This window comes from Myxine glutinosa, chromosome 2 (genome assembly GCF_964187855.1).
Source record: "Myxine glutinosa chromosome 2, kmMyxGlut1.1, whole genome shotgun sequence".
Classification (NCBI taxonomy): domain Eukaryota; kingdom Metazoa; phylum Chordata; class Myxini; order Myxiniformes; family Myxinidae; genus Myxine; species Myxine glutinosa.
Window position 1 is genome coordinate 263,720,956 of NC_136262.1, and position 12,620 is coordinate 263,733,575.

Consider the following 12,620-nt stretch of genomic DNA (forward strand, 5'->3'; position numbering starts at 1 on the left):
CAACATGCTACACTGTACAACACAAACACGACAACATAGTACACTGCACAACACAAACACTACAACATGGTACACTGCACAACACAAACGCTACAACATGCTACACCATACAACACAAACACGACAACATGGTGCACTGTACAACACAAACACTACAACAAGGTACACTGCACAACACAAACACTACAACATGGTACACTGTACAACACAAACACGACAACATGCTACACTGCACAACACAAACACTACAACATGGTACACTGCACAACACAAACACTACAACATGCTACACTGTACAACACAAACACGACAACATGGTGCACTGTACAACACAAACACTACAACAAGGTACACTGCACAACACAAACACTACAACATGGTACACTGCACAACACAAACACGACAACATGCTACACTGTACAACACAAACACTACAACATGGTACTATACTGTACAACACAAACACTACAACATGGTACACTGCACAACACAAACACTACAACAAGGTACACTGTACAACATAAACACTACAACATGGTACACTGCACAACACAAACACTACAACATGGTATACTGTACAACACCAACACTACAACATGGTACACTGTACAACACAAACACTACAACAAGGTACACTGCACAACACAAACACTACAACATGGTACACTGCACAACACAAACACGACAACATGCTACACTGTACAACACAAACACTACAACATGGTACTATACTGTACAACACAAACACTACAACATGGTACACTGCACAACACAAACACTACAACAAGGTACACTGTACAACATAAACACTACAACATGGTACACTGCACAACACAAACACTACAACATGGTATACTGTACAACACAAACACTACAACATGGTACACTGTACAACACAAACACTACAACAAGGTACACTGTACAACACAAACACTACAACATGGTACACTGCACAACACAAACACTACAACATGATACACTGTACAACACAAACACTGCAACATGGTACACTGTACAACACAAAACACTACAACATGGTACACTGTACAACACAAACACTGCAACATGATACACTGTACAACACAAACACTACAACATGGTACACTGTACAACACAAACACTGCAACATGGTACACTGTACAACACAAACACTGCAACATGGTACACTGTACAACACAAACACTACATGATACACTGTACAACACAAACACTGCAACATGGTACACTGTACAACACAAACACTGCAACATGGTACACTGTACAACACAAACACTGCAACATGGTACACTGTACAACACAAACACTGCAACATGGTACACTGTACAACACAAACACTGCAACATGGTACACTGTACAACACAAACACTACAACATGATACACTGTACAACACAAACACTGCAACATGGTACACTGCACAACACAAACACTACAACATGGTACACTGTACAACACAAACACTGCAACATGGTACACTGTACAACACAAACACTGCAACATGGTACACTGTACAACACAAACACTGCAACATGGTACACTGTACAACACAAACACTGCAACATGGTACACTGTACAACACAAACACTACAACATGATACACTGTACAACACAAACACTGCAACATGGTACACTGCACAACACAAACACTACAACATGGTACACTGTACAACACAAACACTGCAACATGGTACACTGTACAACACAAACACTGCAACATGGTACACTGTACAACACAAACACTGCAACATGGTACACTGTACAACACAAACACTGCAACATGGTACACTGTACAACACAAACACGATAATAATAAAAACTAAATGGAGGATAAAAAGAGAAGGAAAGGAAAGTTAAGATAAAATATTTTTTGCAGTGAAGACTGCAATGAGTGTTGTGACGAAACATGACGGCGAGAGGAGTGGGAGGAATCGAACGAGGAAGGCCAATGTGGTACGGTACATCTGAGGCCTCGATGAAGCCATCGCTTGCTTTGCTGACACAAGACGAGCCCAGAATTCAGCACTATGTCATGCCAGTCTCCGATCCGACACGTCAGAGTCTCATGATCTGTGGGGAAGGGTCTTCTGCTGAAGTGAACACAAACCAAGATTGCTGTCACTTCGTGTCCATCTTGGAAACTCGGTGAAGCCATTGAAGTCTTCATCGCTTCTCCTGTTAATTCTTCATAATACAAAGTTAAGGCAAACTGTTGGGTTTGTTTATTATTAAGTTTGTCATGCATTTACGACGCGGAGTGTTTCAGATGAATCTTTGCAGTTTTGTTCATGCGCATGCGCAGTGTTACCTTTTTGTTGGCAGTCCACAGGAATGCCTCACCTTGTCATGCATTGTTGCCAATTACGAATGGGGCATCATGGTCGCAAACATGTCCTACACGGTGGATGATAAAATGGCAGGATTTTCAACCTCCACCACTCCCTGTGTAGTCCCCAACAGATACAAATCTCCTTTCCCTTCCTCATCTACCCTCGACCTTGACACTTGCCGACTCTCTTTCCTTTCCTTTGGTCAATTTTACAATTTTTGCATTACCTCCACCTCGCCCCTGCTCCTGCGACCACAATCCAATGCTTGAGTAATAAAAATAGACCGAGGGTTGAGGGTCGCCCCACGACAAGACCAGACCGGCTGGCAGGCAAAACAAATGCAACCTGCGCCTGCCACTGCCCACAAATTGGTCTCCGATATTTAGGTTCAGTCAAAGGCTTGCCCTTTGGCCTCATCCACTACAGAGATAGACAAACAGGAGGCCGTGCTACGCGGCCAGCTGGCACTCGTGGCAACTCCTGCCACGAAGCCCCCGAGTCCACGCTGCGCGACCCTTCTCGACATGCTTGGTGGCCAAAAGGGTCTGTACCCTACCAGATGGTACCGGTTCTCCACCCTGGATGCCCCGTCCCTCCGGGGGTGAGACGCCCCTTTAACCGGCCGGAGGAGGGGACAAGCTAGGCCACCGGACGGCTCACGTGGTACAACGAGCCCCCTCGCAAAATGCCGCAGCGCACGGGTATGGCATATGGTCAGCGCGCAGATGCTCTCGCTAGGGGGCAGAAGCAATGCGAATTGTGCAGCTTACCCGACGTCTGGCTCCATGTAGGAAGGAGGAAATGGCCTAGGGTTATGGGAAAAGGAGGGAAAACAATAAGGATGAGTACACAATAAGTGGCATGAAGGTTTATAAATAACAACACTGGCATCCTATTACATCATTTCATCATTTCATCACTTCATCATTTCATCACTTCATCATTTCATCACTTCATCATTTCATCATTTCATCACTTCATCATTTCATCACTACATCATTTCATCATTTCATCACTTCATCACTTCATCATTTCATCACTTCAGCATTTCATCACTTCATCATTTCATCACTTCATCATTTCATCATTTCATCATTTCATCACTACATCATTTCATCACTTCATCATTTCATCACTTCATCATTTCATCACTTCATCATTTCATCACTTCATCATTTCATCACTTCATCATTTCATCACTTCATCATTTCATCACTACATCATTTCATCATTTCATCATTTCATCACTTCATCATTTCATCATTTCATCACTTCATCACTACATCACTACATCATTTCATCACTCATCATTTCATCACTTCATCATTTCATCACTTCATCATTTCATCACTTCATCATTTCATCACTGCATCATTTCATCACTGCATCATTTCATCACTTCATCATTTCATCATTTCATCACTTCATCACTTCATCATTTCATCATTTCATCACTACATCATTTCATCACTTCATCATTTCATCACTACATCATTTCATCATTTCATCATTTCATCACTTCATCACTTCATCATTTCGTCACTTCATCATTTCATCACTTCATCATTTCATCATTTCATCACTTCATCATTTCGTCACTTCGTCATTTCGTCACTACGTCACTTCATCACTCGTCACTTCGTCACTCATCACTCGTCAATTCGTCACTTCATCACTTCATCATTTCATCAATTCATCACTTCATCATTTCATCATTTCATCACTTCATCATTTCATCACTTCATCATTTCATCATTTCATCACTTCATCATTTCGTCATTTCGTCATTTCGTCACTACGTCACTTCGTCACTCGTCACTCGTCACTTCGTCACTTCATCACTCGTCAATTCGTCACTTCATCACTTCATCACTTCATCATTTCATCACTTCATCATTTCATCATTTCATCACTTCATCACTTCATCATTTCATCACTTCATCACTTCACCATTTCATCACTTCATCACTTCATCATTTCATCACCTCATCATTTCATCACTTCATCATTTCATCACTTCATCATTTCATCACTTCATCACTTCATCATTTCATCACTTCATCATTTCATCACTTCATCACTTCATCATTTTATCATTTCATCACTTCATCATTTCATCATTTCATCATTTCATCACTTCATCACTTCATCATTTCATCATTTCAGCACTTCATCATTTCATCACTTCATCATTTCATCACTTCATCATTTCATCACTTCGTCATTTCGTCATTTCGTCACTACGTCACTTCGTCACTCGTCACTCGTCACTTCGTCACTCATCACTCATCCATTCGTCACTTCGTCACTTCATCAGTTCATCACTTCATCATTTCATCACTTCATCATTTCATCATTTCATCACTTCATCATTTCATAATTTCATCACTTCATCATTTCATCACTTCATCATTTCATCACTTCATCATTTCATCATTTCATCATTTCATCACTTCATCATTTCGTCATTTTGTCACTACGTCACTTCGTCACTCGTCACTTCATCACTCGTCAATTCGTCACTTCGTCACTTCGTCACTTCATCACTCCATCATTTCATCACTTCATCATTTCATCACTTCATCATTTCATCACTTCATCACTTCATCACTTCATCACTTCATCACTTCATCATTTCATCACTTCATCACTTCAGCATTTCATCACTTCATCATTTCATCACTTCATCATTTCATCACTTCATCACTTCATCATTTCATCATTTCATCACTTCATCATTTCATCACTTCATCACTTCATCATTTCATCATTTTATCATTTCATCACTTCATCATTTCATCACTTCATCATGGCTTCGGCGCTCACATAATCAGAACCATTTATGGATTTTCATTAGCAGACATACCAGACATACCAAGCATGTTTAATCAGGTCAATCACCAGAAGCAAACTACATACTGTTCAAAGTTCAGATACTCATCTTATGCAGACAAATGTCTACACTGTTTACCATGCCATATGATAAGGGCCAAAGCACAGGTTTGATGCTTTCATTGGGATAAGATTCTTCACAGATAGAAACCCACAGCAAATAGCAGCAAAGGTGTCAAAGGAAGTCCACAAGAAGTCCGTTTAGCAAAATTAGCACAGCTGCTGAGGGACATGAGGCCCAATGCTCTGTACAATTCCACGCCAAAAGCTCGCAATAGCTTCACCAATATTGTTGCTAAAACAATGGCCTCCTAATCCTACTGGCCAAGGTCCAAATCCCACTCAAAGGCAGATCCAAATATCATGAGGGAAACTTCACATATCCCATCCGTCTTTAAAATATAACTTAACCGGAGTCAAATCCTTCATGGAAAGGTTCAAATCCAACCTTCACAAAGGCCTCTAATCCCAAATGGCTAGCACCAGTATTCCCATCAGACGAGAAGCTAAAATGTATGGATTTGTGCACATTCATCAACTCTTCATGACAGACTCAGTGGAATCTTTAGATCCACCAACGAAGGCTAACATATAGGACACGAGCCGAGACTAAACTGCACAAAGGTAAGTGTGCCATCTCCACACCATCCTGTCGGATAAGCCATACCTGTGGTGACATAAATTGTGCTCGGTCACCAAACCCCTTAAGTGATGTGATGGAAGCTTCCCAGTGTTTACATTTACAAACAGCCTACCTATTGGCAGTTACCGCTACAACACCCTGTTCAACACCTTACCACCACGAGTGCGAATCCGACGAGCTCTCAATGTGAACAAAATTGAACTGTTGAAGCAAAGTTTGCCCCTTATCATCATCATCATCATCATCATCATCATCATCATCATCATCATCGTCATCATACTAAAATACGCATTTGGTGTCTGTCTGTCTGTCTGATGATTTTTTGACCGCGATACATTCAGTCGTTACTTATCCAATCTCAACCAAACCTGACAGGATGATGAAGGGTTACATAATGAAGGTTGTAGCGCATTCATTTGCCCCCCTCCCCAAGGGGGTTTTCTCCCCCGAGCAAAGTTTCCCCACCATTGCCGTCAATGGGGTTGCGTGTTGAGGTGTATATCCATCTTAAGTTAGCTTTATGATGCTGCTTTCCAAGGCAGCTTCTGATAATAAAAAAAAACTAACGATAATAGCGTAATATTAATGTTATTAGAAAACAATATTAATACCAATAATATCCCACCTCCCAAAAGGGTTTTTCCTCCTTGAACAAACGTCGAGTCAAAGTTTATAAATAGCTTATCATGGCGTTTTTGTGGGAGCAATGGCCAAACGGCCTCTACCAGAAGTAACAATATGATAAACCACAAACATGTATGATTTGCTTTTTAAACAGTCGCTACTGGTGTTTATAACACTAAATAAAGAAATTTGGAGGAATCCCGAAATCCATGAGGTAAGTTTTACTTCCAGAACTAAGTGAAGATCTACGGTACTCTAGGTACCCCAGTGTTGGGTAATAACATGACCCTTCCTGCCACTAACGTGGCGTTTTTCGTCACAAACTTTTGAAACTCGCTCCTGCTGTTTAACACAAAACTGAAAGGGAGGAAGCCGGAGTGTGCTCATTTACCAAGCAGCTAGCTAACACTTGGTAAATGAGCCGTCAATCCTACTGCGTTAAGGAATGGCCAAGCTAGGCATTCCTTAACGGTTTTGAATGGAGTGCTTGCTCGAATGCTTAAACCACTTGGCGATCTCTCCACAAGAAACTTGGTAAATCAACACACACCCAATGTTCTTGAGACCCGACCATAGATCGACTGTGATCTATATACCCAAGAGAGGAATGACCCTTCCTGCTGCTTCTGGAGTGAGCGTGGGTACTATTCATTGTAAAATACGTAATTTGGTGTCTGTCTGTCAGACTGATTTTTTGACCACAATACATTTGGTCGTTATTTATCCAATCTCAACTAAACTTGATAGGAGGACTAAGGGTCACACAATGAAGGTTGCAGAAACATTTTGACCACCTCTCCAAGAGGATTTTCCCCACCAAGGGAGTTGCATGTTGAGGTGTATATCTGTATTAATATAGCTTATCATGGCGTTTTTTTCCAAGGCTGATTTTAATAACAAAAGTAACTAGAAAGAGCAATCAGAGATTGCAGACCCTCGCCAGGACATGTTTTCTGTGGTTTTTAAGGCTTTTGTGTTCAAACAAATATGGCGGCCGAACCTCGTGACCGATTACATCATAATTTTTTTTCTCCACCAATTTATCCCTAGATGACGCACAATAAATTTCATCTTGATCGGATGAAGTGTTTTACTTGTCGAATTATGACGTCATAATGGAGGCACCTATGACATCATCATTAACATATGTTATTCCACATGGAGAGTTCTTTACAATAAGCCATGTCTCAATTTTTTTTGATGTAGCTCTTTCGGACATTATAGGGGTGCTATTTTTTTTTTTTTCAAATATGGCGGCCGAATCACGTGACCGATGATGTCATTATTTTTTCCCTCCACCAATTTATCCCTAGATGACGCTCAAGAAATTTCATCTTGATAGGATGAAGTTTTGTACTTGTCGAATTATGACGTTATAATGGAGGCATCTATGACATCATCATTAACATATTTTATTTCCCATGGAGAGGTCTTTACAATGGGCCATGACTCAATTTTTTCTATTCAGTGCTTTCAGAGATGTAGAGGTGCAAATTTTTTCGGCTTTTCCAAGATGGCGCCCGTACCCCGTGACCTATGACGTCACAATTATAATAAAAAATTTTTACAGGTGGAGTTGCACCTATGATGAAAATTTCCTGTCAATCGGTCCAACGGTTGCAGAGAAAATCATATTTATTCTGTGTGGACAAACAAACGGACAGACAGACAGACAAACAAACAAACGGAGTCAAATGCAATACCCTCTCCTCTGGCAAGGGTAATAATATCTACTCTCCCCAAGGGGTTTTACTTTCTTGGGATAAACGTCATGTAAATTTAAATAAATACCTTATCGTGCCGTTTCGTGGAGCAAGCCTACGAGAAGTAACTAAAACGACACTCTTCGACATCAGGACATGGACCGATATGCCTCCACCAACATTATTACATCATTATAATACTTGTACCAATTTGATTTAAATACATTCAGCTGTTATCAAGTTATCACATACAGTCATGTGAAAAAGTAAATACACCCCATGTAAAGTTTTGACTTTTTCAACATATTTCAACATACAGCTATTTGATCTTCATTTCAACAATATTGATAGATAAAGGTGATATAATACAACAAATATCATGAAACATTTACATTTTGTAGTCCATTGTATAATTTAAATAAACATAAATGCAAATTTCGCATGTGGAAAAAGTAAGTACACCCCGACATTTATCACTACTTCAAATACCTAAAATTAGAATCAGGTGCACCAGCTCAGGTGCAAATGATTAGAACATCATTAGAGAGGATCTTGAAGGAACCTGCCTTATTTAAACCTCAGACATTTAGTTTGGTTTGCTCTTTGTTGTTGAAGTGTGCGGCGTCACCATGCCTAGATAAAAAGAGCTCTCTGAGGCCTTCAGAAAGAAGGTTATAGATGCCTACAAGTCTGGGAAGGGATTTAAAAAGATCTCCAAACAATTTGAAATCAATTATTCGACTGTCCAGAAGATCATCTACAAGTGGAGAAGATTCCAAACAACTGCCAACTTGTTCAGGCCAGGCCGCCCCAGCAAGTTCAGCCCGAGAGCAGACCGCAAGATGCTGAAAGAAGTCTCTAAGAAACCCAGAATGTCATTACGGGACCTACAGGTAGCTCTTGCCACTGTTGATGTCAAAGTGCACGAGTCTACCATTAGAAAGAGGCTGCACAAATTTGATCTACATGGGAGGTGTGCCAGGAGGAAACCTTTGCTCTCCAGAAAGAACATCAGGGTAAGACTAAAGTTTGCCAATGAACACCGAGGCAAAGACCAGCACTTCTGGAACAATGTGCTCTGGCCATATGAGTCAAAGGTAGAGCTATTTGGCCACAGTACCAGAAGACGTGTTTGGCGAAAACCAAAGACAGCATTTGACCACAAGAACCTGATACCAACTGTAAAGCATGGTGGTGGTAATATTATGGTTTGGGCAGCTTTGCTGCATCAGGGCCTGGGCAGCTCACCATCATAGAATCCACTATGAATTCTTCATTGTACCAGAGGGTGCTTGAGGATAATGTGAGGCCATCTGTCGGAAAGTTGAAGCTCAACCGAAGGTGGACATTGCAACATGACAATGACCCTAAACATACCAGTAAATCCACCAAGGAATGTCTGAAAAGAAAGAAATGGAGGGTTCTGGAATGGCCAAGTCAAAGCCCGGATCTAAATCCCATTGAGATGTTGTGGAGGGATTTGAAACGAGCTGTGCATGCAAGAAACCCCTCAAACATCGCACAGCTGAAAGAATTATGCATGGAGGAGTGGGCAAAAATTTCTCCCAGTCGATGTCAGAGACTGGTAGACAGTTATAAGAAACGTCTACTTGAGGTTGTTTCTGCCAAAGGGGGCAATACCACCTATTAGAGCCAAGGGTGTACTTACTTTTTCCACATGCGAAATTTGCATTTATGTTTCTTTAAATTATACAATGGACGACAAAATGTAAATGTTTCATGATATTTGTTATATTATATCACCTTTATCTATCAATATTGTTGAAATGAAGATCAAATAGCTGTATGTTGAAATATGTTGAAAAAGTCAAAACTTTACATGGGGTGTGCTTACTTTTTCACGTGACTGTATTTACCTGACATGACCTCCGACCTTTGACGTCTTGACTCCAAAATTTATCAGTTCATGCTTACATCATTAAACATACCTGAACCAAGTTTTAATTAAAATCCCTTCAGCTGTTCACACGTTATCACATTTTTACATGACATGACCTCTGACCTTTGGCCTTTGATCTTGGGAACCCAAAATCGAATCAGTTAATCGAATCGAATCGATCGAAATAAAATCGAAATAAAATCGAATCTTTATCTCATTACAAATACCTGCACCAAGTTTGAATTGGATCACTTCAGCTGTTCTCAAGTTATAGACCTATTACAGACTTTGACATTTGACCCCAAAATCTAATCAGTTAATTTTTGCATTATAATAGATACCTGTACCAAGTTTTAATTAGATCACTTTAGCTATTCTCAAGTTATAGACATATTACAAACTTTGTCCTTGGCCTCTTGATCCCAAAATCTAATCAGTTAATATTTACATCATTCTACATAATTGTACCAACTTTGGTCAGAATCCCATCACTGGTTCACAAGTTATTGCGGTAACAGGATTTTTACCAAACATGACCTCTGACCTTTGGCCTTTGACTTCGGGACCCCTACAATCTATTCAGTTTATCTTTACATCATTATACATATCTGCACCAAGTTTGACTAAGATCCCTCCAGCTGTTCTCAAGTTATCACGGTAACGAAAACCTATCACGGTCGGACGGACGGACGGACAGACGGCCGGACGGGCAACCTGAAAACATAATGCCTCCGGCGACTTCGTCGGCAGAGGCATATAAATATTACAAACCACAAACACGTATGATTACCTTTTTAAACAGTCACTACTTCTGTTTAACACGAAACTGAAAGAAATAATGGAGGGATCCCAACATCCGTGAGGCAATCTTTGCTTATCACTTTGGCAAATAACAAACTGAGTGTAGATCTACTGTAATCTGTATACCCCACATAGGTTAATAACATGACCCTTTGTGCCGCTTCCATGGGGAGTGAGTATTCTTGTACACTTAAACACAAAGAGAGGACATGACATTCTAACCTGCGCATTACGTTTGAACAAACACTGGCCTGGAATAAGAAAACTAGATGCCTTATGGATTTCCTGTAAGCTATAACACAATCGGAACCGAGTGAAAATCGTTTTTACCTCCGCCACCAAAGGTGGATGGAGGTTATGTTTTCACCCCTGTCTGTCTGTCTGTTTGTTTGTCTGTCCGTTTGTGAACAAAATATCTCAAAAAGTTGTGGACGGATTCGGACGAAATTTGACAGAGATGTAGCGTATGTGATACGGACGAAATGATTCGATTTTGGTGAAGATCTGAATATGGATTCGGATATGAGAATTATTTAATTTTTAAGTGATTCTTCACCATTGGGAGATAAGGCTAAAACCAACATATAGCAGGATATCTCAAAAAGTTATGGAGGGATTTGGACGAAACTTGTTTAACAGGTTGGGTGTGTGACAAGGAAGAATTGACTCAATGTTGGTGAAGATCCGGATCCGGATCCACCCAGTAGAAATTTGTGATTCTTCAGCATTGAGTGATATGGCCAAAAATGATATACAGCAGGACATCTCAGAAAGTTGTGGACGGATTCGGACGAAACTTGGTGGAGAGGTTGTGTATGTGAAATGGACTAATCGTTTCGATTTTGGTGAAGATCTGAACATGGATTCTGCCACAAGAATTATTTAATTTTTAAGTGATTCTTCACCATTGAGGGATTGGGTGAAAAGCGATATATAACATGACATTTTAAAAAGTTATGGATGACTTACGAATAAACTAGGTGGACGAGTTAGTTAGGTGACAAGAACAAGCCGATTGTATTTTGGTTCAGGTCGGAATCCAGATCCGGCCTATCAGTGGGATACAATACATAGACTGTACACCAGGCGGAGGTATGCTCTCTTCGCTCTCTCCACTGACTTCTAGTTTTTACCTGTAGTATTATGCATATAATATTCCACATTAACTTCGTTAAACGAAGTCGCAATTGCTTCGGCTCACAGGTTACCGGCTTGAACGTGTCCGACACTAACATCTCAAAAACCCAGGGTTCGAGCCCAGGTATCGCTTGAACAGGAGACTTCCATAACTGAAGGAGGGTGGATAGCCCACATGGTAACATCTTTACCTCTGATTTGTCTGATCCTGGATTTGCTCCCCTGTACATCCAAATCCAACGAAAAACAGTCATCCGGATGAAGTTACCATCTGAGAGTTAGATGTATGCAATTTTAATGATTAAGAGAGGTCAGACATTCTCCACCTTGACACAGGTGTGTTAGCATTCAATCTGCTCACATGCTGTCGGGTGGTTTAATTGAGGTTTATCATAGGAAGAAGAGGAATAGCGACCTTTACTTTTTCTGTAAAGGCAAAGTTCAAGCAGTCAGCATACACCTGAGCATTATTAATCGTGACCCTACCCTTCAATGGTGAAGGAACATATGAGAAGCATGTTCCAGAGATTTGACCAACCCCCACCAACATTTTGTGGAGACCTGCAAATTCGAGCGTCAGGTGGGTCTTTTGTTC

At 40.6% G+C, this 12,620-nt stretch overlaps 1 protein-coding gene across 2 annotated transcripts in view; it reads right to left on the reverse strand.

The window, feature by feature from the left end:
- LOC137420580 (LIM domain-binding protein 2) overlaps nucleotides 1-12,620 on the reverse strand; it is a 599,034-nt gene that overhangs the window by 403,311 nt on the left and 183,103 nt on the right. For both annotated transcript variants that reach the window (XM_068105754.2, XM_068105750.2), the window contains one exon: nucleotides 3,096-3,131. In XM_068105754.2, the coding sequence (XP_067961855.1) occupies nucleotides 3,096-3,131 (36 nt within the window). The remainder of the gene's footprint in view (nucleotides 1-3,095; nucleotides 3,132-12,620) is intronic.